The sequence below is a fragment of the Anomalospiza imberbis genome, chromosome 15, assembly GCF_031753505.1.
Source record: "Anomalospiza imberbis isolate Cuckoo-Finch-1a 21T00152 chromosome 15, ASM3175350v1, whole genome shotgun sequence".
NCBI lineage: Eukaryota > Metazoa > Chordata > Aves > Passeriformes > Viduidae > Anomalospiza > Anomalospiza imberbis.
Genome location: NC_089695.1, coordinates 3,680,469 through 3,707,024, shown reverse-complemented (window position 1 = coordinate 3,707,024; position 26,556 = coordinate 3,680,469). Strand labels below are relative to the sequence as shown.

The following is a 26,556-nucleotide window of genomic DNA, read 5'->3' as shown; positions in this document are numbered from 1 at the left end:
AGTTCTGCACGGCGGCCGCCACGACAAATAGTCCCCGCAGCTCCCCGCCCTCTCCTCCCCCTCCCGCTCCTCCCCCTCCCGCCGCTCCTGTCCTGGCCTCTCCCTTCCCTCCCCTTCCCGCCACGGCGGTGTCTCCGCCCCGGGAACCGGAGCGGTGCCCGGGGGCAGCGGCGGCGGCGGCGGGGCGGAGTGATCCGCTGCGGACGGCGCGGAAGCGGCGCATAAAGCGGCGGCGGCGGAGGGAACGGAGGAGCTGCGGCAGCGCTGAGCCCGCGGCCGCCACCGTCCGACACCGGCCAGGCCCCGGCCCCGCCGCCCCGGGGGGCCCCGGTCCCCGCCCGCCCCTCCGCTCGCTTCGTCCCTCCCCGTCCCCTCCCCGCGCAGCCGCCACCTCCGCGCTCCTCCTCCTCCCCCCCTCCCCTCGCAAATAGTCCCGCGGGCCGCCCCCTCCCTCCGCCCGCGCCCCTCCTGCCGCCGCCTCGCGCACACAATGGCGCTGAAGAGAATCCACAAGGTAAGGGCCGAACCGGCCCGGCCCCGCACGGCCCCGCTCCCCCCGGCCCGCTCGCCTTATATAACCCGGCACGGCCCCGGGCCTGCGGTGGGGGGGCGGGCAGGCCGTGCCGGGCCCGGCCCGCCCGGGTTCCCCCCCGCGGGGCTCGGGCCGGGCGGCCGCGCAGGGGCCGCTCCCGGGGGCCGCGGCCGCTTTGTTCGAGGGGGGCCAGGCCGGGCCTGCCCGCGGGGCTGCACCGCGGCCGGGCCCCTCCGGAGCAACGTGGCCCCCGGGCCGGGGCCGCGAGGGGGCGCCGGCGGCGGGGCCGGGCCGGAGGCGGCGGCGGCCCCGGCAGCTGCTGCGGCTCCGCGGGGGCTCGGCCCGGCCGGAGGAAGGCGCCCCGAGGAGCGCAGCGTGGCCCGCGCTGCAAGTTCCGGCGTGGCTCGTCTCGGAGCCCCGTGTCCAAGGGCTCCTCCACCTCCTCCAGCAGCGACCAGGATCGCGGTGTCGGGCAGCGGAGCCAGTAAACCTGTCACACAGTAGTGTGGTTTGCTCTTAATGGAGCCAGCGCTGTTCTACAGCCTGAGTCATCCCGCAGGCTCGTAGGGAAAGCTACGAGCTTGCCTTCTCCTGGAGTGGGAGCTGCGCCATGCTCCATGTCCTGGCTTTTTGGAAAAACACTGCTGCCCGGTCCGTTGCCGTCTTGGGCCAGTGTTTGCTTTATCATCAGTGTCTTTTACCAGGAAAAAAACCCTCGACGGTAATTGTAGTCCACTTGTATTACCTTGGTGACTCAGGCAGGGAGTTTGTATCCTTTTCCCTGCAAAATGTGTAGCTGTCAGTTTGGAATCTGTACAAGGTTCAGGTGTAGGAAACAACCCTTCCATAGTGTTTCTCCTCTTGATCACGTTGTAAATTATTTTTTTCTCTAGAACCAGCTGTAAACCCACTACCTCACAGCTCACTCTCTAGCCCTGTTTGGTTTCATGTGTGGTGTTGGGTCTGTGTTAACGTCTCTGCTTTGGTTGTAGGTTACCTTGGAAGCTTTGTGAAGCTTCATGTGTCCTACTGATCAGGTTAAAGCTCAGGTGGAGAAGAAAATGGAAGAGAGCTTGAAGCCTTCCTTATGCTTATGAAATAGGTAGCCCTGGAAAGGGAGGTGTTTGGAGTATGATTTTAGACTGTTGGATTTTCCAGCTGTGGATCCAGTAGTGAGTTACATAAGGAAGTTGTGTTCCAGCTGAGTCTTGCTTCTCTGCAATGTTCTGTCCCTTACTTTAGTGATCCTCAAGGCATTGTGGGGACTGTTCCACGGAGTTTGTGGGCTCACAGGTGCTTTGGAAGAGCCCTTACTCCTCGGCAGTGGGTTCATAGGCTTGGGAGACACAGCAGTGGATGCTGAATAGGGCAAATGTGGCTGTGGGAGGCTGGGCACATGCAGCAGTGCAGGGCTATCGTGGGGAGGGTGAATTTTGTGTCAGGTAACTCAGGAAAGCTGCTTGGTTGTAGGAGGGTCAGGAATCAACATTCTGAGAGCACTTGCATTTCCAGGCTGGTTTGTGACAGGAGAAAAGCTGGATGCGTGGAGTCTTTGTTAACATTGGGTGCTTGTGCACTGACTCTTCATGCTGCTTTTCAAGAGTAAAGAACCCTGAGAGATAATGGGGACTGTGTAGGGGTATGAGACTGTTCAAAGCCTTGGGAACCAGCAAGAGCATCAGCAAAGCAGTTTTGTGTGAGCCCTGCGAATAGAGTTTCCGTGGAGTGAGTGCAGCGGCTGTGGAGGAGAGGGAGATGATGGGGCTGGAGGCAGCATTTCCACAAAACAGTGTATGGGGAGGGAAATAAATCTGCCTGTTGTAGCAGCCCAGATGCTTTGAAAGTTGGATGGGCGTGAAGCTACAGGCTGGAAGGAGCACTTGGAGTTGCTGTGGGTGTCTCAGTGTAACTGCTTCAGTAATCATGGCTGGCTGTTTACGCTCCGGCTATTTTAAACCCCGTGGAGAGCGCTCCTATCATCATCTCAGGGTTGTTGTGGTCTCTGGGAGTGTGTGGTGGCCATCCCCATCAGGATAACGAGGGGACAGTCAGTTTCTGACCTTTGCTGCTGCAGCTTGTGGCAGGAGCCTACAGAATGTGGATTGAGTAGGAATAATCCCAGTGGACTTGAGCACAGAGACATGATGGCAGAGAAAACTGCTGCTTTGGCTTTTTTTTTAAGGGTGTTATCAGTCATGGTATATCAGTGTGCACAGCTCAGTCTGGCCACTGGCTTTTGCTCTTGGCAGTTGGAGTTTTTACTGAGCCACAAAGGCTTTCTATGAGGTTTTTGTCAAAATTTTTGTATCTTCGGATAACACAGTGCTGAGAACTTGGAAAGGAGAAAATCCCAAGAGTGGAGGTTTGATACAGTGTTAGCTGAAATAGCCTCTTGTGTGTTGAACTCAGCTGGGCTGGGAGAGGGGCAGAACAAGCAGTGTTGCTGGTGTGTGAGGCAGCACAGGAACCTGTAGGGTCTGTCCCACTCTGTCACCGGTGGCTCAGTTGCTCTTGGGATTGTGCAGAGGCTCGAGCTGGGGTAACATGTGTGCACACAGCAGCAGCTGTTCTCTAAGCAGATGCTCCAAAAGAGCTCAGGCTGGGTGAGACCTGCTCTCACATTGCTGCCTGTGTTACTCACCATAGTATTTTGGGCAGTGCGGCTCCAAATTCTTGTTTAGGTGCTTTTACTGGATCATGGGTCTGAAACTTGAAGTCTTTTCTTGTGAGAAGTGTTTGTGGTGTAAGCAATACTGCCAGGAAGAGTCCTTGGGGGTAGCACTGAAGTACAGTAATCAAATTGGCATTTTAATATATATGTAAAAATGTCTATTTTATTCTAGATGTATTTTATAAGAAAAGCAGTGTGAAGCAATCCAAGGGCAGGATGGGAGGGATGTACAGGAGGGCCTTCCATTTTAAGGTTTAAACTGAAACCCTTCGGATTCAGCCACATCCCCATCTGTGTTGCTTATCTTTAGGGAATGCAATACCTATAACTGGATAACTAGGGCACCATTTGGAGTTCTTTGAATGGGAAACCAAGGAAAAGGTTAGCTCATTGTCTTTCACGGGTTCCCCTGTGATCGGCGGGTGAGGGGGAAGGGAAAACAGCAGCTGTGCTCAAGCCCTGCTCAAGTAAAACACTTTCTGTAGCAGAGGATTACTACTGCTTATAATGTATCGGCACAAATACCAGGTAGCTAAACTGAATTCCATAGTGCTGTTCCTTTGTAGCTGCGGAAGAGGGGGGTAGTACTTGCTGTACTCCTGCACTCCAGAGATGCTTAGGCATCACTTCTGCCCAAAGCAGTGCCTGTGGGTGGGATGTGTGAGGACAACCAAGGTGCAGACCAGCCTTGGTGGTCAGAGTTGTCTTTGTGCTACCTGTGCTGAGCAGACCTGGTGTTATTTCTGTGCTGCCAGTTCTGTACAGCAGCCAGTGGGAGCAACTGGGTTCTTCCGCTGGGCCTCTCGCTGTGTGCGTGGAGCTGCCAGAGCAGCCCATCTGTGTTGGAGAGCTTGTGTACAGAGAATGCTGCTGCAGCTTCTGTTAGCTAGAGAGGTGTTTTGATACTCAGATTCTACACCAGGAGGAAGTTATACATTGCTTTGGTCTTCTTCCTGTTCAGGCTTTGGGAAAAAAAAGAAAAAGGAAAGGTGACAGTTACATCAGAGCTTGTTTATAACATGTACTTTGGCTATTGCTGTGTTTCATGACTTCTCATGCTGCTCACTTGCCTTCTGACTTTTGCAGAGTCTTGTGAGGAGTCAGTGTTGGGGGATCTGAGCAGCTTCAAGCATTGCAAAAGCAGTTTATGTTGAAAGGATTAAAATGCTTCTGTTAATTGTAGTGGCAGATACTCTGGAATGACTGTCCTGTGGGTGGGAGAGCACCCATGGGAGAGCACTGTTGGTCTGACCTTGGTGCACATGTGTGACACTTCCTCCTGCCCAGTGCTGCTGGGCAGCTGGAGAGCAGAGCTGAGGGAAATGCCTCTGGATACAGGTGCTGGCACCTGGCAGGGAGGTGCTGCTGGCCCAGAGAAGGTGCACAGGCTCCTCCCACCCTCCTGCCCTGCTGGCCCTGCACAGGGAGCTGGCAGCTCCTCTGTGCCATGGTCCTGAGGTGAGGCAGGGTGTGATCAAATCGACTTTGGCCCTCATTCCCCTTTGCTTGGCTTTACTCTGTTGGGAGCTGGGATCAATTCATGGCTAAAGTGGCTAGGAATTCCTTATTGGTTACGTAAGTCAGGATTTTGTAACCTCTCCCTACACTGCCTGTTGCTGAAGGGTTCAGGGGCTTCAGGCAAATAAACTTGCTAAAGGCAAATGGAAAGCTTATTTCACTTACAGCAGCAACCTGAGGCAGAAATTAGGTTTATAATCAAGCTAATGTGGTCTCTCAGTAAAGTACAATGTGAAAGCAGCTCAGACTGGAGCAGAGTGGAAAGCCCATGGAGTTCAAGCTAAGAGGACTTTGGATAATCCAGAGGAATACATACAGTGTGTTGGAGTGCATTGGAGGAGCTGTGCTGTATACCAGAGCTTAGTAAAATTGCTGGAGCTGGCTTGTTTAAAAAAAAAAAAAAAAGCGTGCTGGCTTTTTACTTGCCTGATTGGCTTCTTGATGTTGCCAGTTATGTTGGTTATTCTTACTGAAGGCTGTATTAGCATTAACTTAATCCTTAAAACTAGTATTCCCTTTTTACCAGAGCAGGTTTTACCAGGAGTGTGTTAGACTGGGGAGGGATTTTTGTCTAGAGGAGTAAATTGGAACTTTGCTAACAAATGTCTTTGGAGTTGATAATTATAACTTGAAACATGTACAGGGTTAAGCTTATAAGACTTAAACCATTTGTGTTTGAGTTTTTTGAAAGCTTCTTGTGCACTTTGTGGATACCTGCAGTGAGGTATGTTTTAAAGGCACTGTACCAGTTCCTGGGAAATAGAACAGGAGGAGGGTTGGGATGAGCGTGGTGTGGGGCTGAGCAAGGCTGGTGGCACTGGTTTACCTGTGAGCCTCAAGGCCTCCCTGGCAGCTGATGCCTTTCATGACTGGGGAAGCACAGTTGGGGGATATGTGGTATAAGCATGTTCCATCTTCCCCTGAGTAGGGATTGGTTTGTTGGGAACTTAAAAACACTAGTAAATTGGGTTTTGGAGCCTAAATGTCATTTTCTTGTGAGATTTTTATAGCTTTTAGGGTATCTCCTGTGTGGATTTAATGGTAGTAGTTGTGTTCAACTTGGCCTTTAGGCAGGACACCTTGTACCTTGCTTTGTGGTGTTCTTCTACTTCCTTATTTTTGCTAAGGGACTCATTAAGAGTTGTGAGATGGGTCAGGTTAATGGTAGGATCCACAGCAGTGGGCCCAGCCCCAGGGATATATTGCTCAGGGGAGACGGCAGAAACTTTAAATTCTGTAAGATGCCTTCAGCTGGAAAGCCAGCTCAGGGTGAGGCAGGCCTGGGAGCTAAGTAACTCAAACTGGAACTTGATCTAAAGGCTGCTTGTAAATTCCTGAAGCAAAACCTGCATGTGCTTAAGGATCAAAGTGTCTGGAGTGGAAACTGCTATGACTTTCTTCAGGTTTTGGCCTAATATCAGTGGTCAAGGTCAATTTTGATCATGGACCAGCAAGACTTCCTTTATCACAGGGAAAAACAGTGGGCCTTGCAACTTGGGATCCAGTACATTCAGGTTGTAGATGATACCAAACTGTAAGTGCATCCTCCGTGTGTTATGAGTTCCAGTCTTATGGGAACTCCAGAGTCATTTGTTCTGAGTTACAGAAACCAGCTGGTTCTCAGAGTCCCTCAGCAACAGCTGGAAGCCAAGACCTCGCTGGGTCTGGTGTCGTGCTCGTGGTACCTCGGGATGCACAGGAGCCTGCAAAAGGCACAGCAGCCTCTGGGACAGGTGCCTGGCTCTGTGCAGCAGCTGTGGGTGCTCCTCTGTGCTACCAGTCGTGAGCTGCTCCTTTCCTGTTCCTCAACTCGGCTCTGCAGGTGTAGTGGGAGTCTTAGAGCAGCTGGAAGGGAACGGCACACCACGTTAAAGGGCTTATCTGTGCCCTGCCAGGAAATCCAGGGGTGTGTTTGCCTCTCCTGTAGGCAGAAGCAGCTGGTGCCTGCACTCCAGAGGAGTCTTGAGGGCTGAAGGGGAGGAGCTGAACTGTTCTCCAAGCTGTTCTACAAAATTTGGGAAGTTTTGTGCTACAGGGGCTTGAATTGAGAGTTTGTGCAATACTTTCTAAAGCACAAGGAACTTATATACTGGCTTTTACGAAGACCTTTTAATCTGTGATGTTTCACTCTGTGAATTTATGGAGCAGAACCTGAAATGCCACCTTGTCACTGAGACAAGTGGTTGTTGTAAGTCATCACTTTCTACTGAGATAATACCCAGGGCTTCAGAAAACTCAGAAGTCTCCCTGGAACTGACTATGTAGAGAATGAAATAGTATTTTGATGAGAAGCTCCTGAACTTCACTGCTGCCTCTGTGTCCTTTGGGGACTTACCTTGTGGTCCCTCTGTTATGTGCAGTTTGAAGTGGTTGGTGCATTTGAGCAGCAGGATATAGGGGGAGTGTCAGGGCAGCTCTGGAGCTGTGTATTCTACTAACTGGTAGAATGTGTGCCCAAGCTCATGTTTGTAACTATTTCCCTTTTACAGCAGGGAAGGTGCATGTTGTGTGTTCATAAATATCATCCATGGTGGGTTGTGGTCATGCATGGAAAACATGAATTCTTACAGTTGTACCTTCTTATTGTTGTTGATGTATAGTATTGATGCATAAAATGGGATGAGAAGTGGTAAGGAGTATTTTTTTTTTAGTTGTGTGTTTGGGGTTTTGAATACAATGGCATTAAATAGTTTTTTCCAGAAAATCACAGTCCGATACTGTTTGGAAGTGGACTGTCCTCCATACACCTTTAGAAAGAGTAGATACATTGCTTTTTTAAAGTTTTCATGCCTGTTGTGTGTAGACTCAGTTCATTATTTGTAGCCATAACTAGACTGCCCCTGAGGAAGGTGTGTGTAGGTTTCTGCACGTTCCTGTGCTCTCCTGGTGGTTTAGGGTGTTGAAGCAACTGCAGAGGGCTTTGTGCCTTTGGAGGACGCTTGGTGATGCTCTCTCCTTCTCCAGGAGGGAGAAGGCTCTTCAGCAGGTGGTGCATGCTCAGTGTCTCTTCCTGTTCATGTCCATGCTGAACAGCAAGTGGAAAAAGCCCAGCAGGAGCACTTGAAAAGCTTCCATAGTCTGGTGTCAAGTCAAGGAGGCTTCCAGCAGGGCTCTATAGAGGCTGGAAGCTGCTGAGGGCAAAACCCAAACTTATGTGTGTGTCAGGGCCTGTGAAGTTTTCTGGGGCACTGCATCTGGAGGGGGAAATCCAGAGATGTACGTGTTTGATGTGAGGCAGCATTTGTGTCTTGTGGGTTTGGTTAGTGGTGGCCTCCCAGTTCCTGGGAAGTAGAAACTGGAACTCCCAAAGATCATCTGTTCAAAAGCTTAATCACTGCCTGTAAATAACAAAAGGCCATTAAATGGCAAATTTTCTTCCATTCCTGCAATCAGCTTGTCTTAATCATTGTACTTACATGCTTTGTCTGCCAAAAGCCTGGTATGGAGATTGCAGTTTGGGCTGTTCAGGGAGGTGAAAAGCTGAACACATAATGGACCAGGGACAGCATGGGAGTATTTCCTGAGCACGAGATGATAGTTGTAATCCTTATCTGGTGTGTGTTCAGCTTTCTAGACTGAGTTCACAGAGAAAAATGGTAATATGTTCAGGCCTATCATGCAAAGCAGGTCAGTGACTGAACCAGAAATGGAGCAGGTAAAGTTTGACTTTAAAGTTTAATTCTGTTTGCACTTCCCACCAAACATCCACTTCCTAAACAAATGGCTGGTGTGAATTACTGGTAACAGTAACTCTGAACTGTGCTGAAATCTTGCTTCAAATAGAAGCAAAATAGTGTAGTTCAGGTGCACTGTGATTTACTCACCCTGTTCAGACTCCTCATAGGATTTCTTCAGAGGAGAATTTGACTGACATGGCCACTGAAGAAGTGGGGGGTTTCAATGACATGTCTGGGCATGGAAGGCCTTGTGTTTTATTCCATTCCACCCATGGTCACTGATGTGTACGTGTGGAGGTGAAACAGCCCCAGGTTATGGGAGCTGTGTGTGCTGCAGGCTGGCTGTGGAGGTGATAAACTGGATCACTGTAGCTGGAGCAGCACTGGAACTGTTACAATTGAGAGAATAAAATAAGGCTGATACTGAGAGTTGTTGGATTGAGGCCATCTTATCTCTCTGTGACCCAGGGCTGGTGGAAGATACAGTACCTTGGTAATGCTTGGGACCAATGCAGGCAGTCCTGACAACCCCTGTGATGAGAGAATTGCTGTGACTCAGGGCTCTGGAGCCTGGACAGGTCACTGAGGCCTGTGCCACGTGTGTCTCCTGGGTTTAAGATGCAACTTTACTTTCCAGAGTCCTGGTTATTAGTTCTGTGGTGCTGCCAGAGTGCCTCTAGCAGCCTTTGAGCAATGACATGGTTGTTTTTGAAATCAAGTGAAACAAACTCTTCCTGTTTTTTAGGAGTTGAACGACCTGGCACGTGATCCTCCAGCACAGTGTTCAGCAGGGCCTGTCGGGGATGACAGTAAGTATCTGCTCTCAGCAAGCACCTTTTCTCTCCCATGTTTTTCCTTTTCCTTCTGAAATGGGATGTCCAGTTCCTCAGCAGGGAGAATCCTTCTGTTTCTTTTAGAGTACTAGATAATACTCCACCTCCTGATCTTAAATTTGCTGCTCTTCTGTATCTCTTACACATTCCTTGTGTGCCAGTGGTGTTATTCCCACTCTATTGATTGGGCAGCTCAATGCACATCTTAAATTATGCCTTTTAAATTAATTGTTCTGGAATTCTCCTGGGGGATGGTCTTAGAAAACCTCAGATCTGTGGTCAAACCAGCAAGCAGCTGCCCACAGCTTTCTGAACTCAGATATCTAAACTATACATGATGTCTGAAAACTGTGCTCAAATCAGCATGCCCTGCCAGGCCCTGTGTAAGGGACAGCCTCAGACAATCTTCTTGGCCTTCCTGTTCAAGTCTGTTCACCTGGGGAGTGACTGGGAGTTGTTGCTCTCTTCTGTGCTCACACTCTTTCCTGTAACAGCTCTGACAGTGGAAAAGGCTCCTTGAGAACCCTTGGCAGCTGTGACTGCAATACCCCCAAAGAGCACACGCTGAATTTGCTGTGCAGTGTGGTCTGACAAGTGATGTCAGCAAAGCACCCAGGCTCCTGAGAGAGGGGAGAGTGAAGCAGGGAAACCCTCCTTCTCTGTGCTGAGAGCTCTAAGCTCAGGTATCTATCAGGTTTTCTGAAATGAAAAAATGCTGCCAAGATCTTTCTGAATAATTTCTGAGCTACTCAGCAGTGCTGAAGTGTACAGAAAGTTACACATTGCTGTAGAAATGTAGGGCTACATTAAAAAAAGAATCACTTGAAACCTGAGGGTGAAAATACTGAAATTAGTGGGACTGTTCCTGTTTAGCAGCTCTTTCAAATGAGTGGAAGCCCAGCTTGGTTTTGAGGGTGTTTAGCAGTAATTACTTCACAACCTAGTTCTGCTTTCCAAATAGCATTTCAAAGAGGTTTGTAGTTTCATAGACAAGAAATTACTAAGATGGAGAGCCAGTCAGAGGCTTTTATTCCTTTAAATTAGCAAGTGTGATTTGTGCCATGATAAACTACTTTGTGTTTTCCAAAGCCTTATCAACGGTGATGACGATTGTCTGGCAGAGGAGGTGGTAACAGGAGTTGGTGAAGGGTGAGAATGGAAAGTTACTACTGATACAGAAAGCTTTAAAGTACTATTCAGTTTTCCTGGTGCCACCTTTCTGAAAGACCTCTAATGAAAGACTTTTGTTCTTGAGAGCCACAGTTTGGATGTGTGTAAGTGGATAGCAGTGGCAGCAACAGAAAGGTGCCTTCTCCCAGGTCCCTGTGCTCCAGGTCTGCTGCAGCTGCCTTGTCAGAGTGACATTTCCCAGAGTTCAGGACATGCTGTGCTTGCAAGCTGCTGTCCTGTGGCTGTTCCAGCTGATACAAACTGTCCCCAGCTATAAGCTTCTCATCCCTGGGGTTCATGAACCTCAGAAGGTAAAGGGCTGTTCCTGCCTTGTGAACCCCAACCAGGGGTGAGTTCCTACAAACTGTAGGAATGGGATTTTCTTGGCCATGTAGTTTTAGCTTTATTCTACCCACCTCTGGCCTGTGTTTTGGAAATGTGCTGGGGACTGGATGATGTTGGTATGCTTCCAGTGGCTTAGCCTTTTCCAGACATGTACCTGTGCTTACCTACTGAAAGCCAAAGCCCCCTGCCTTTGTAAATACCTCTGTTTGGCTGATTGCAAAAGAAAGAATCAATTGGACTGAGTTCGGCATGACAAATCCATCCCTGCATTCACCAGACTTGTCCTGGATGTTACCAGGATTAAAAGCTTAGGTTAAACAAGCATCCAGGTCTGGGGTGGGCATTGAGTGGGAGGAAACACAAACCTTCCTTCTAGCTTTCAAAAAGTTGAGATTGCCTGTGGATATGTTTTTATTTCTGGGGTTTTGCTGAGTTTAAGGAAATCATTGATTATTTGAGGTTCCCTTTCCAGTGGTGCCTCTGCAGAGCAATCAGAGTGAATCTCATCAGGATCTGTGAGATTTTTACTGGTTTTGTTGGGATTGGCTACAATCTCCTGTGGAATTTCTGCTGCCCCTTTGTCCTCTCCTCCATGTTTCTCCCTGTCCTGCTGCAGGTGACAGGGAGCTTCTGGGAAACTGTCTGAACCCCTTGAAGATGGGTGAATGCTACATGTGAGCTGCTGTCTTGGTTTCCTAATTCTTCATTGGATGTAGAGTTTCTCAAAGCCAGGCTCCTGAGAGAGTGAATATTTAAGTAGTGAAATCCTCTCTCTCTCTCTCTCTGTTAGAGCTGAGAACTCTAAGCTCAGGTGTCCTTTCTGAAAGGAAAAAATGAGCTGCTAAGATCTTTCTGAATCATTTCTGAGCTACTCAGCCATGCTGAAGTATATAGAAAGTTACACATTCCTGTAGAAAAGTAGGAGTAGATTAAAACAAACCTGTTCCAACCCAACACACTTCTCCCCTGGCCTTGCAGAGCTACTCCCACTCTGCTTTTTTCCTCCTTCCTTGTATGAGATCATTCTGAGCTGTAATGCCTGTACCATGTGTAATTAAAACCCGCTTGTGCTAGATGAGAACAGGTAGTGCCACTCCTGCTTTTGGCCCAGGTAGTCCTGACAGCTGTGGACACCGGGTGCCAGTGAGGCGCAGACACTTCCACGTGGCTTCATCTCCTGTCTTGAAGACTTCCCTTGAAACAGCTGCCATCATCTACAGCTCCCCACTTCTGAAGGTGCTGTGTAGGTGACATCTATGCTGAGGGAAGCTTCCATAGTCTTAATTCACAAATAATTTCCTAGGCTGGTGCTCTTTGTACAGGCACTGAAGCCTGTGGAGACACAGTAACCCAATGTGCCTCCTATAGACTATCAGCTTTGACTGTTTTCCTTTCCAGCACAGCAACATTCTTCACAAATCCTGTGTTACCAGGTGAAAGTTCTCTTGGGCAGATGCATACAAAGGAGGATTAACTTCTGTTCATTTAACCTGAAGTGTGTCCTGGCACATCCTGTTCCAAGTATGGGGCAGACTATCATTCCTGCATTCTCTTTGGACAGTTCTTTCTGCTGCTTTAATGAAATCTTGAGGCCTCTGTGGAGATGATGCTTAAATGTAGTGAGGACACCACTGGTTTAGGTCACCTCTGTAGGTGTGGTTCACACAGAGCCTGGCCTTCCCTTCCATGTGTCACAGGTCTGAGTAGGCGAGCAGGTGTGAGTTCATGCTGGAGCTTTGCTGTAGCTGGCTCGAATGGGGCAGATGTGGGTGCTGATTCATTAGAAATGACAAAGTTTAAACTCACATTTTTTAGCCTAAAAAGTTGCCTAGAACTATGTGGGTTTTTATTTTAATGGGATTTTTTGCAGGGCACATTTTTTTTGGTACCACAGCAGTCCTGAAGTGAGGACTGCAGAGTATCGAGTGCTTTGCTCTGTCTCTTTAATTCCTTAGCTTGCTTCCCTGCAGCCTTTCAGAATGCTTTGTTTTTTAAATAGACTTTTCTTTTCTGTGCTGCTATGTCTGGAAGAAAGTAGATCATTACTTGAGCTTCTCCAAACTGAAGTAAATCTCTCTCTCTTTTTCAGTGTTCCATTGGCAAGCTACAATAATGGGACCAGTAAGTATGAGAGAATTGATGTTCATGGCTTTTTATGACTGGTAGTCCTGTAGTAACTCCTCAAGCTGCAATAATTCTTTTTCATTAACAGAATGACAGTCCCTATCAAGGTGGAGTATTTTTCTTGACAATTCACTTCCCGACAGATTATCCCTTCAAACCACCTAAGGTGAGTGGCTTCTGCCATAAATCTATCTGTTACCATGTGATGTATATTTGTGAGCCTACACTGAAATTTTCCCTTTTCTGCAGGTTGCATTTACAACAAGAATCTATCATCCAAATATTAACAGTAATGGCAGCATTTGTCTCGATATTCTACGATCACAGTGGTCCCCAGCACTAACTATTTCAAAAGGTACCTCCAATGCTTATTTCATTTTACTCTGCTAAAATGAAGTACTGATTTGGGATGTAAAAGCTGCTGCATTCCTGCTGGAATCCACCATTTCTGTGGTCACTGCTTCTGTCCTGTGACTCTACATGGAGCTTGCAGCCAATTCCTGAGCATGGGATGCTCAGGACATCCAGCTTCCCTGTGGCCGTAGGGAGACTCCTCAGATATGTCAGTGGATCAGATAAGTCTTACTACACTGAGTACATACTCCTGCCACCTCAGAACACTTCCAACTGAAAACAGATATAAATATATATAAAATAAAACAATGGAAGAGTTTAATGTTCAAGATATGCCCAGAGTAAAATATGTAAGGGAGCAGCTGTGGCTTTTAATAAACAGTGAAGTTGCTAATTCTTTGTCATATTAAAAACAATTTCTCTTTCAAGGGAGCATCAGAACTCCATGTTGGTAATTTTTTAACAGAACTTCCAATGGTGTGGACTACTGAAACATGGTTTAAAACTTGCCGAGCTTGAGCAATCTAAAATAATTAGGTAATAGCATCTTGGTCCCTGTGAACTGTTAGCTTGTGGCTCACTGGAATTTAGCCTTTGCTTGGTAAAGCAGTATTCATGTTTCATATAAATAGGGGGCTTTAAACATCTTGAAAAAAGACACAGGCTGGATTTTTTTTTTTGGCTGTTGAAACTGTAGATTTACAAACTGTGGATCAAGTTTGTAGGTCTAGCCATGGCTATTTAGGAATAATTGAGTCTACCCTGTGCATGATCATGTCTTGAGCCTTCTGTTCTGTAGCTTCACGCTGTCCTTGTAATCAAATGCTGCAGTTGTCACATTGATTACATTGTCCTTCACAGTGTCCCTGCTCTGAGGCTCTCCTGTTGCCTGTCCTTCTCTCCAACCACATGTGATGTTCCCAGGGCACATTTTTTCTGGTTCAGACAGGTGATCCTGATACGTCCCTTGGACATCATCACTGTCTGCCTTTCCCTGAACCCACAGAAGTTCCCACATTCTCTGTCCAGTTAAAGGCATTTGCAGAAGCAGATGGAAAGGCAAAACAATATCTCCTTGTCTCTTGTCAGAAGTGAACCTGTTTGGGCACAAGGCTTGAAGTCTTGAAAGAACCGGAAAAATGGTGTCAGTGAAGAAAAAATGATTGTCAGCTTGCTGCAGTTTCCTTACAAGTGCTCTCAGTCAGTATTGGCTGCTCATAGAAGCACCAAATTAGCCCCAAGCACTGGTGTCTGGTCCGGTTTGATTTAATTCCTGCTTAACTGGAGAAAATGCTGTATTGTTTTAGGGAGTCTGAAGTGACCAGATGGGTGGTGGGGTGATAGACAGTATGATTGAAAATACTGGAAGATAGACTGGAATTAGGACAAGTGGGAGAAGATGGGGCAAGAATTTAAGAGGCTGGTCCAGGGTGGCAGTGAACTGCCTATTAGTGGCTGTCACCTTTAATCACTCAGAAAATACATCCTAGTGTTAATTTTACTGCCCAAATACATTTGCAATATGCTTTAACATCTCAATCTCCCTCTGTGTTCTGCTTTCAACTCTCTTTTTCATATCCTGGTGACTCAGCTGGAATAAGCCATGGGATCAGGGCGGCTGTTCTGTGCCACCTGCCCCTTCCAGTGCCCCTCTCTCTCCTGGGTTTAGAGGGCTCTGTAGTGCTGATCACTTCTCATTGCCGAGCAGTTCAGCTGAATGCCCACACTCTGCTGCACACAGCCCAACATCCACACCGCTCTAATCTGGGAGAAAACCTTGTCCCAGCTCCCTTGGGCTACATTTACTGAAGGAATTAAAACAACAAAGCAAATTCCTAGGGGTGACTTTAGAGGAATACTTTCCTCAGAATCACAGGGATGCCCTGTCAAAAGGCAGACTTCAGAAGCAGAGAGCTGATACTTAGGGGAAGTATTCCCATCTTGAACAAATGGAAATAAAATCCACAAAGGCAACTTGAATCTTTTGGGGTTGAAATCTTGTGTTCAGTCAGATTAGAGTGTGTTGTGACAGACTTCAGGGACGTTTCAGCCTTCTAATAACTGATCAACATTATCAAAGAATGAATGTGTTGTTAGCAGGAAAAATTGTTGGATTAGGTAATTTGGGGTGAATAATAAGACCTAAAACATTCAGCAATAAGCTCACACCTCTTCCAAAGCATCAATTTATTATTTGTAGTGTAGATTTCTAAGAGTATTTCCTAAATTGTGCCACCCTTTAAATTGGATGCTGCTGGGAGAAAGCTGTTTGAATTTAAAATCTGTAAGCAGATAACTTAGAGCACAGCTATGAAAAAATGTATTTCCTACTGATTGAGAAATCTGGGAAGAGTAGAAACAGTCCTTGTAGGAAAAAGCTTATGATGCACAGCTTCCTCCTGAGGCAGCTGGGAGGCAGCACTATCAGCAGCTCACTGTTATGCTCACAGTTACTGTGTGGTACATGAAGATGTTTTTCACCTTAACCTGCAAGGAGAGAGAGGAAGGGGTGTGCAGTGACTTCCTGTGGGTTAGAAGAGCCACTTTTTGGTGGAAAGACTGAAAAATCATACCAGTGCTACTTAATCATTCCAGTTCAGTGGTAAAGGTAGGGGTCTTGGCTCCTCACACTCTGGAGCCAGCCCTCTGTAAGCAATTTAATAAAAATTGTGGTTATGATGGAGGTGATTGGCATTTTGGGGTTTGGTTCTGTCCCTCCTACAATTGTTAAAACTTGGGAGAACAGCAGTGACTGTCTCAGTATAACAGCTGACTTGCTTATATTAGTAATTCTGAACTCAGTGTTCCCTCAAGAATACATACTGGAGAATAAATAATCTCAAAATACAGTCTTAACCACACCGTGGTGGGTAATTTGAACTCCAAGGCTTAAGCAGAATGCGTAGGCTTAAATTAAAAACATTATCTCCAAGACTGCATAAATAAGAATCCCTGTTGCCTGAAACAGGAGAATATGAAGTGTTTTAACATTATTACAGCTATTCTCAGCCATTTTTGGGGGGGGGAAACATACTTTCTCTTGAATTTGGCAAGTGCCTGTGCAAGAGTTAATCCTGAACTAAAGCACTTCTGCAGTAAAGGTTGGACTAATCGGCTGTCTTGTCCCACTTCTCCCCATGTTTTGTAAGGAATAAATTGTGGAGCCTGTGTGAATGTGCTGGAGGGCCCTGCCTGGGAGGGGCAGTGAGTAACCTCAGCCTCATTCATGCAGGACTTCAGCTCCCACTGTCCAGACTTCCATGCCTGGTGCAGTGGGGATTTTCTGTGGTGTTGCTCTTCATGAATCACTTCACTAAGACTTGCTGGAAGTAATAGTACTGAGAGACTGAATTGGACATTCACAGTGCCATTTTCAAAATCTGGAAGTTGGGTTCTCATCATCTTGGCTTTTAGTTTGCCCATTGTAGCTTTACCCACATGACTATGGATGGCTTTGTCACAGAGCATGGGCCAGTCTCTCCAGCTGCGCTGAATTGGGGTTCTCAAGGAAATGCCCATTTTTATGTTTCAACTCTCACAACTGTAACTGGGTCACTTGTGCAGCTTCCCAGGAGCTGTCATTGCTCCAGAGAAGGCTGTGCTAGGAGGAGTGGTGCCAGCAGGGCTGTGATCCTTTCCCTCTGTTGGGTGCTGACAAAGCTGTGCCTGGAGCATGTGTCCAGTGTGGCTCCCCAGCCAAAGAAAGCGTGGATGTACTGAAGAGAGCCCAGTGAGGGGCCAGGAATGCCATGGAGAGACTGGAGCATCTCCCCTTCTGAGCACAGGCTGAGAGCTGGGACTGTTCAGCCTGGAGAAGTGGAGGTTCAGGGGGATCTTATCAGTGTCTGTAAATACTTGAAGGGAGGATGGGGAGATGACAGAGCCAGACTCTTCTCAGCGGTGCCCAGTGACAGGACAAGAGGCAGTGGGCACAAGCTGAAGCACAGGAGGCTCTCTGATCAGCAGGAAACACTTGATGTTGTAGTTTTACAGTGGGGATGCTGAGCACCAGCACAGGCTGCCTTGGGAGGCTGTGGACTGTCCCACCTTAGAGATACTCCACAGCCCCTGGACATTGTCATAGGCAGCCTGTCTTAGGTGGCTCTGCTTGAGACAAGATGATCTCCAGAGGTCCCTTCCAACTTCAACCATCTGTGATACACTGGGCAACACTTAACCTTTCTTCTTTTGTCACCAGAAATTGTTGAACTGACTTAGCAGGAATGCAAGTTGCTTTGAAGGCAGAAGTTTAAACTGCTCAGATTTAAAGGTACACTTCCTGTAAGGCTGGGGAAGATGGCTGGAGGAGTTGGAAAAGGGGTTGTGGTTAAGAAATGGGATTTAAATCAAGCAGAGGCCAGAGTTCCTTTCATTTATTTGGATGCATCTTTCCTGTTCACAATCAGGAGCCAGACATTTGAACCTCTTGGTCAGTGCTGTTTCCAGGGTTCAATGATGCAAGCTGAACATCTGTCAGTACTGATAAAGCTTTGACAACACATCTCAAGTTTCAAGGGTTTGAGGCCTGAAACTGAAAAACAGTGATTGTGTAAGAGAATGCTCCTTACAGGAGTCAGGTTTTTTCCAGATTTTGAGGAATAGAGATGGGAGTAGCAGTGAAACTTGATGTGTAGGATGCCAGGCTGATGAAGAACAAAGGAGCCCTCGCTGGTGAGAGAAGCAGGACAGCTGGATAAACCCTTCAGAATGGAATTAAGAATTCCTCAGCAGCATGACATGTCCCATTTCTGCTGGCAGAGGTGTCTCCCAGCATACCAGGCTCAGTCAAACCTGAGCTGACAAATGGTTACTTTTACACTCAGAAACTGGGCTGGGCCAGAAGCACAGCCCTGTCTGCCAGAGCCCATGGCTTGGTCTCCAGGAGGTGACAAATCACTTTCCTTGGAAAGCCCTGGCCCAGTGTTAGTCATTCACCTAGGACAGAGCAGGTGGGGTGGTCTGCTGCCTTTGCTGTGAATTCATGATGGCCAGGGATTGATGCTGCCCTGTTTTATCCAACTGCTGTGTCACTGCCTGAGCTTTTCCATGATCAGGTGGTCCTGACACTCCAGTGTGGCTCTAGCCAGGGTGGAGAACTGAGTGTCATCTGCTGTCCTGACAGCCTGGCATGCAAAGCAACCATCTCAGCACCTTCTTGGTACTGTAACATTTTCTTGGTGCAGTCTCTGTGTCTGCTTAGAGATGGACCTTTACTCCTAGATGGATTCTAAATTGGCTCCTTTTGGAGAGCAGTAACTGCACCAAACAGCAGTTGGATCAGAACACACCAGCTGTTTCTTCTGGCTAGCTCATTACCTTGGAAAAATAAGTGCCATTTATCTCCCTTCTGTGAATTCAGCTGGAGATTCCATGGCTCCTCAGCTGCTTTTCCTTACTCTGAAGTGCCCCATGGATGAGTGCTTTACTGGAGCAAGTTTGTTTGGAATTCCAGCTAGACTTAAACAGCAGGATTTGTAGTGGTTAGTGCCCTGTGTCAAGGGGAGTGGCTGGAGTGGTGGATATTAGACCAGTCAGGCTTTGCAGACAAAGTGAATGATTTGGGATTTGTGTTTTGGAAGATAAGGATCAGCTGCATTTAAGAGTGTCTTCACCTCTGAGTTCCAGGAACTTTTAAGACACCTAAATTTGGATGTTCTAGTAGCCAGATGGGCTTTAAATTGGGTTCTGCACTGCTCATTTGGCTAGTGCTGGAAGGACATGTGGAGAGCTGACACTGTGGATTGTCCTGACTAATGGCTGAGCTGCTTCATTGCAGAGGAAACCCTGCCATGAAATTTACCTATGGAATTTGCATCCACCTCTGCTCAGTCTGAGGTGGGGCAGAACCAGGAAGGTGCAGTTCCCCATCGAGGGTGGTGGGCTGACCTTGGTGGTGCAAGAGCACAGCGGGGCAGCTGCTGAGGTGGGTTGTGCAGTGTGGAACTGGAGCTGGTCTTGCTGACAAGCTGTCAGTGACATAATTTTCTGCACAGAGGAGCTGCCTGGAGAGATTGCCCGTGAATTTCAGTGTTACATGCTTTGTAAAGGAAAGTCTTGCAGAGGGTACCTGGATCTTAGCTGTGTAGTGTTACACACTGGGCCTTATTTTGCATGTTAATCAAGCAGTCTTAAGTGTTTAGTGATCATTGTGCCTGATGAGAATGCATTTCTGTCATTGCTCTGTGGGGAAGCTGAGCCCATTTTCTAGAAGCACTTTGTTAGCAGCCCTTCTGTTAGATGAGTTTGGTTCTCCTGGCTCCTTGGTGTTGAGGAGACTGTGCTAGTCCGTGGCAGCAGGAAGCACACAGAAGAGTAAATTGTATCTATTGTCTGCAGAGATGGATGGGGGAGTGTAGTTAAAGGGTTGGAGGTCAGTAGGCTGCCTGGTTGGTGAACTAAAACAAAATGAAACCAATTTTCGAGTGAAAAGGAGCTTAAAAGTGACAGTGGTTTAAGTTGCTTAGTGGCTGGACAGCTCTGACAGCTAAGAGTTATGGGAAATATTTCTGTACAGAGTTATTTCAAGGGATGAATCCCTTGAGTCAGTGGCAAGTAAAATTTATTTTGCTATTACTGAGAAAAATCCAGACTTGAAATCAAAGAGTGCACACTTGAGGTACATCCCTGCCAGTGGGGGACTTGGAGGGATTCTGCCAAGCTGATAATGCTTTGCCTGTGGCAATGCAGGATGTTCAGGTGTGAAGTGTCACTTACCTGCTTTGTGTAATTATTCAGCCTGATTCTGTGGTCCCAAAAATTTTGGGGAATTCTCTTTTTATTGTCTGATAGTAATGTTGTAGTAACTTGACTAGAAAATGTCAAGGCTTTGCTGTGGAATTCATTGCACTAATACCTGATTGCAGAGGGAGGTGGCCTGGTGAGTCTCTTATTCCATGGTGTTGGTTTAATTCATTACTCTGATCATCAAAGAACTCTGATACACAGCTGACATTTTTAAGGGTTGCTTCCTCTTTACCCTTGCACTTGGAACTTTGAGGTGGTGCCTCTTCCAGGGGATTTTTCTGTATGTTGGTCTAAAACACATGCATGTGCAGTGTTCTAGTGGAAAGCCTTGGGAGAAACTTGCAGAATTGATTTTGGACAAAGAGCTGGGTTCAGCAGGATATTAAAATTAAACCAGTTTAGTTTTTTTTTTTTTTTTTTTTTTCCTGAGGCTGTACAGGTAAAAGGGGAATGATGTGGAGTCACCAGCAAGAGTGAGTATAATGAGAATAATTTGGAATAATGAAGACTTAGAAAAATAAAGCAGCTGAATGTGGCAGTGCAGCTTGAAGCCAAATGATTGTGTCCATTTTTATTCAGTGGTTTTGGAGTGATACTGAAAAGTAACCTGCTGAGTGTTAGGAAAAGGGGTGTGAGGGTGGGCAGAGAGCAGTGCACAGACCTGCAGTGTGGTTCTGCTGATGAAGGCTGAGCCACTGTTCAAAAAAGTCCTTGGGTTTTTAAAGGACTGTGATAAGATAAAACTTGAAGGAGTAGTTAAAACAGTTGACCAGAAAACTTTTGATTGGATCTCCTGTGTCTTCTGGTGAAATCAGAGGACAGATTGGAGCTGCCTTGCTCATCCTACAGCTAAAGAAACTTCAGTGACCAGAGCAGTGGAGTCTGACAGAAAGAAATGAGCTACAGCAAAATTGCTGGAGAAACAGCTGTTCTCAAACTACTCTGACTGAGCAGTGTGAGGTGGCAGCGATGTTCCCATTGATAACTAACATGGGCTTTACTTGATTTACAGGGGGAGAGGAGCTGGTGCTGGATCTGTGCTGCAGGTGCTAAATGTGCTGCCTTGCTGAGGGACAGCAGTGCAGCAGCAGTGGCTTCTGCAGACCTCCTGCACACTCTGAGCTGAGAGGGAGCTCAGTAAATGGGCTCTGTGTCCGCTGATGGTGGAGAATCGTTAAGCTCTTGACTCTCACAAGTGAACTGGGAAAAAGGAAAGAGGTTTGCTCCTTTTTCTAGAAGCAGAAATATGTTCTCCCAAACCAAGACTGGTTGATTACCAAACTTGTTTCAGAAGCTTTGAACTGGGAATTGATAATTCCTTAGTGAAGGGTCTACAGAAACAGGTGGGAAAACTGAACTAAGTGGCTTTGTGGGTTTTTGGTGCTCACAATACTGAGCAACTTGTGCAGTTCAGACCTAAGGGAAGCTTTCACTCTTGTCCCACTTGAAAAAAAAAAGCTGAATATCAGACCTGTCTCCATCTCCTCTCTGGAGTGTGTTAAGGCCCTGACACATGTTATCCAGAGCAGCTGTGGCTGCCCCATCCCTGGAAGTGTCCAAGGCTGTGTTGGACAGAGCTTGGAGCAACTTGGGCTAGTGGAACGTGTCCCTGCCCATGGCAGGGGGGTGGAATGAGATGGACTTTGTAGGGCCTTCCAACCCAAGCCATTCTGTGATCTGTTTTGTGGCCCTCTTTTAACCTATCTTAATGCCTTTGTTGTTTTTATGGGGTGCATGCTGTCTCCTTTCATTTTTCATAGATAGCTCTGCCTCCTGCAAGTGATGGAAATTGGAGCAGATTCGTGTTTAGTGTCTTCAACTCCTCACTCTTGTCATCTGCACCTTGCTTGGAGGCTGCACTGTGACAACTGCTTTGCTGCAATTGGTGAAGGGACATATGGAGTGGCAGTGTTTGATCCAAACAGGCTGAGAGAAGGGAATGTTTGGCATTTTCAGGAGTGGGGCAGGATGTCCCTGCCATGCCTGGTGTAGTGTTGTCCCAATATGTTTGCTTATAACTTCCTGCCTTCTCCTCCCTTCTCCTCTGCAGTGAGTGTAGGAATGTCCATGTGCTATTTGTGGCTTTGCAGCAGTGTCCTGGCTCCTTGTATGGATGAGGGCTGTCACTCTGCCGAGCGGGATGTGCCTTCTGGGATACGTACACCATGTATTTATAGTGGAACACTCAAATTCTAGGGCTCTGTGATCGATTGAAGTGCAAGGAGCTGGGCATTCTTGGGTCATTTTGGATGCTGTTCTACACTAAATCCATCTCAGCTTTCCTTATGCTTGGAAAATAATTAAGCCTTTCAATTCACTGCAAGACCAGCTTATTTTTAAACAGATCTTCAGGGCCAGGTTGGATGGGGCTTGGAGCAACCTGGTAGAAGGTGCCCCTGCCCTTCTAGAACAAGTTTGGCAGGAGTTTGAACAAGATGAGTGTCAAGGTCCCTCCCATCCCAAACCATTCTGTGATTCTTAAGTAGCTGTGAACAGCCCTTGCTTCCTTCATTTCAGCTGGACTTGTCTGCTGTTTGACTTTTGATTAATGCTCCTCCCAGTCATCCAACAGTGAGGTGGCTGCTTTAGGGAACAGTTGAATTTCAGGTGCAAAATCAAGGATGTTTTCCCAGAGGACTCCCAGGTACCAGGCTCAGGCAGAATACTTCTGCCTTGTGATTTAAGGCTGCTGCTGGATAGACCTATCCAGGAGGTTACTCACTGTGATACTGTGATTGTGAAAAGTTGTGTAGTTCACTGGTAAAAGGAGCTTGTTCAAAATCACTCAGCTGAATTACATGGGATTGGTGCTCCTGGCAAACTTAAATGCTGCTGCTGCTACTGGCTGGAGGGGAAGGAAGTGCATGGGCTGACTGGTGCAGGTGTCCTCAGCTGTCCTGGAACTAATTCAGTGTTTCTTTTCTCTCCTTAGTACTTTTGTCCATCTGTTCTCTGTTGTGTGATCCCAATCCAGATGATCCTTTAGTGCCTGAGATTGCACGGATCTACAAAACAGATAGAGAAAAGTGAGTATGGAAGCCAAAACCCATGGAATTTGACAGGGCAGAATCCACACTTACACAGTGAAGGGGAACTGAGAGGAACTGCTTATTGGAAAAGAGTGAGAGTGAAAAAAGGCAAATTACAACTCTGTGCTCTTCTTAGAATTTTTTTTTTGTTTGTTTGTTTTCCCCCTGGGATTTTTGCAGTGCCACTGCCTGAGCTGCTTTAATCCCATGTAACCACCAGAGGGAGAGCAAGTTCTTCCAACAGGAGAATATTCCATGGCAGCTCTGGGTCTGGAGTCATACAAAGAAATAACAAATTCCCTGTTTTACCTTCACTCTACAACACAAGGGAAGAACCAGTCGTGTAGAAGTGGGGTAGGAGGACTCTCCAGCAAGCATAGAGAAATTTCAGTGCTAACAAGCACTTTAACAGTTTAGTGTTGTAAACACTTCCTACCTCACTAATTCCCTTCCAGACCTCATCAGGGAAGGGAAAATAGTCCACAGATTTGCTTCCTCTACTGCATACTTGAGGAGCAGGGCTAGAGAAGTTTATGCATCCTGGTTTTGAGAGCTGCAAGACCAGCAGCACATATTTGGAGACACAATCAACAGTGATTATCTGCACTTTTAAGTGTGCAGAAATCCTTCCTATTTTTTACAAAAATAGGCAAATGAATTTTGGGTTTAAATGGAAGGACTTGCTCCTTGGGTAGTCTCTGTGCAGTGATATGAAGGAGAGAGTTAGTTATGAGTGAATTGTCAGATTGTTTAAGCTAAAGAACATTGTCTACAGACTAAATTCCAACACCAAACCAACTTGGTGTACATAACTATAGGAAACTTCAGGCTGTGTCTTACTGTACAAATTCTGTAGAACATGAACAACTTGCCTTCTGTTGTCAGAGAGAAGCTTTCAGCAGTGCAGTTAATCACACAACTGCTTTGTTCACACAAGTATTCTGAGCTTCCTCTGGCTGTAAAGAGTATTTGGTTGCAAAAGCTACAGATTTCTTGGGAATTGAATTATATTGTGCCTTTAGAATAAAAAGATTCTGATGGACAAATCATTGTGTCCTGACAGTCGTCAAAATAGCCAAATGTATAGGAAGAAGTCAGGCTGTTGGGGTTTAGCAGATGAGCTGATGGCATGTACTGGGCGTAACTTTGCAGGGAAGCAGGAGATGGGGGAACATGTTAATCTACTTTCCAGAATGACCAAGTGAAATCTTACAGTAAGAGTTTCCCCAGGGACACAGCAAATGGGGCTGGGGGAGGCACAGATAAAGCCTTCCTGAAAATCCTTTCCCCTCAGCCCTGTTCCAGCTCCATTTTGTGTCTCCAATCACAAAGATCTCATATTCCTGTCGTAAATACAACCAGGTACTTCTTTTCCATGAAGCACTGTGGGCTTTCTTGTTTCCCCTGTTTACTTGATGTTTAATTTTGCTCTTAGATTTTATAAACTGATGATAGTACTGTGATTTCATGCCATGTGTAGACTAGAGTGCTGGAGCTGAAATACTGTGCAGATGCCATGTTAAATAAATCCTCTTTTTATACATACAGGTACAACAGAATAGCTCGAGAATGGACTCAGAAGTATGCGATGTAATTAAAGAAATTATTGGATAACCTCTACAAATAAAGATAGGGGAACTCTGAAAGAGAAAGTCCTTTTGATTTCCATTTGACTGCTTTCTATGAGCCCACGCCTCATCTTCCCCTGTGCACATGTTTACCTGATACAGCAGTGCTGCGTGTTGTACATACTTGGAACAACAAACTAGAAATACTGTATTTCCCCGTACCAACATTGACTCCTAGCAGAGAAGTGTGTGTGTGAAAAGCTGGTTCTTCTGTCATAACTTTGTGAGCCTAAAAGCATTCCTTGCTGAGTTAAATTGGGAAATCAAATGGGAATGGGGAGAGTTCTGGTGGGTTTCACATTTTCTCGGGACAGTGTTGCTGATCCATGAAGGATTTTAACTGGAATCCTTTTAAACTCATAACAGTTATGAAAAGCAAGGTGAAGAACTTGAAGCTGTTTCTGTATTCATTTTATTCTGAAGGACCTACACCTTAGGTAAATGTTATGACCAATGAGAAACTGTACCCACATCCTGTGTTTAAGGTCTAAGTTTAACCGGTCACCATTTAAATGGATTGGAGCTATTAGTGCATCAAGTGATGTTGATTTGTTTCAACTCTCTCCCTCCCTTCATACTTTTTTTGGTTTGTATGTGGTTTCTCAGTTAATACCTAGCTAATAGCTCTTATTTTTCTTAAGTTTTTTAACTGCTTAGGTCTTTCTGGATGTAAGGGTAAAAAAAAAAAAAATCCATATGACAGAAAACTTGTGTGTATTTAAAGACCCAACTGCTCCCCTGGAGCTTGTACGTTCAAGAATGAATTAATCTGTGTAATAAACTGATTACTACAGTCATTACATATAACTTTGTGTGAATAGGCTTTTAATTTTCAGAGCAGTTTGTTACAGGCTTAAGCTAACGGTGGATTTCTCTAAAAAAACTTTTTGGGCTGAAGTTGTGAAGCAGTTTGGTTTGCATCACACAAGGCACCTGAAGAGGCAAACAGGAGCACTTAGATGAAATCAGGATGTGTAGTGTGCCAGGAACTTGACTGTTAAACCAAATAAGCAGTTTACTAAATGCGAATCAGAGTGACATTTTACAAAGCCTGATGGTATTACTCCCACTTGCATGGGACCTAACACAATGCATATGTACTGTAGGTAAGTGAAACCTTATGTAACTAAAAAAATGGATGTAAAAGGGTAAAAAAAAGAAAAACCTACCAAACACATCAGCACAAACTTTCATAAAATGTAGCTTTTACATAATTACTTTGCACTAAACATTTGCAAATGTTCATACAGTTTTAAATTGTACTTGTATGTGTCTTTTTTTTTTTTTTTTTTTTTTTTTTTTTTTTTTTTTTTTTTTGGAACAAAGTCTTCACTTGAATCTAGTGAAAAAATGTAGTTTGAAACTTTTCTTTGTATACAAGTGTATTTGCCAGCATCGTTGGTGTGACAGTAGGTGAGTCTGCAAGTTTATCTCCTCTTAGTAGAATTGTAACCCAAGCCATCGGGCAGGAGAGGCTGGAGCCGCTGGCTCTCCGGCCGCAGGGTCTGTCCCAGCCATTCCCAAATGCATCTTGACACTCTTGCACAAACGAGGAATAAATGTCCACTGCTTTTGGTCTAAATCTGTTCCTCTTGTCTCATCTCTCGATGTCCCGGTGCAGGGCAGGTGTGAGCCCTCCTGCAGGCAGCTGTGTCCCTCTCCAGAGGCACGAGGACCCTGCTGCTCTGCTCTGCTGCCCTGGGGACAGTGTGGCTCCAGGGTGGAGCAGAGCTGCTCTGGAGAAGGAAGGGAGCACGTGGCCACATCTCCTGGCTGAGGGACACTGTAGGGTCACAGGGGAAGGGGATATTGGTGTGCAGAGCTGCAGGGCTCGGGTTGGGTCACCCAAAACTCGCGGCACTCGTGTTATCCGCAGGGTGTTGGTGTCTGGATGTCTGGGAAGCAGCCTGTGGCCCTGGATAACACCTGTG

The 26,556-nt window shown here is 46.5% G+C and overlaps 1 protein-coding gene across 3 annotated transcripts; it reads left to right on the top strand.

Annotated features, from left to right (window-relative positions):
- Nucleotides 1-25,927, top strand: UBE2D2 (ubiquitin conjugating enzyme E2 D2). Of its 3 annotated transcripts, none has more exons than XM_068205558.1 (7): nt 1-514; nt 9,144-9,207; nt 12,836-12,867; nt 12,959-13,036; nt 13,120-13,225; nt 22,901-22,994; nt 24,546-25,927. In XM_068205558.1, exons 1-7 carry the CDS (start codon nt 491-493, stop codon nt 24,589-24,591), a joined length of 444 nt encoding a protein of 147 aa, XP_068061659.1. In that variant the 5' UTR covers nt 1-490; the 3' UTR covers nt 24,592-25,927. The 3 variants fall into 3 exon arrangements, with proteins under 3 accessions (XP_068061659.1, XP_068061657.1, XP_068061658.1); XM_068205556.1 differs by lacking the exon at nt 1-514 and adding an exon at nt 1,105-1,253; XM_068205557.1 differs by lacking the exon at nt 1-514 and adding an exon at nt 1,537-1,581.
- The last annotated feature ends 629 nt before the right edge of the window (nt 25,928-26,556 follow it).

What these genes read in the sequence shown, in the direction of transcription:
- UBE2D2 (XM_068205556.1), top strand. Translation starts at nt 1,143, where the DNA reads ATGCTCCATGTCCTGGCTTTTTGGAAAAACACTGCTGCCCGGTCCGTT. An exon ending in ATCCCTTCAAACCACCTAAG is followed by an intron (nt 13,037 to 13,119) that starts GTGAGTGGCTTC and finishes CCTTTTCTGCAG; the next exon opens with GTTGCATTTACAACAAGAAT. An exon ending in TACAAAACAGATAGAGAAAA is followed by an intron (nt 22,995 to 24,545) that starts GTGAGTATGGAA and finishes TTATACATACAG; the next exon opens with GTACAACAGAATAGCTCGAG.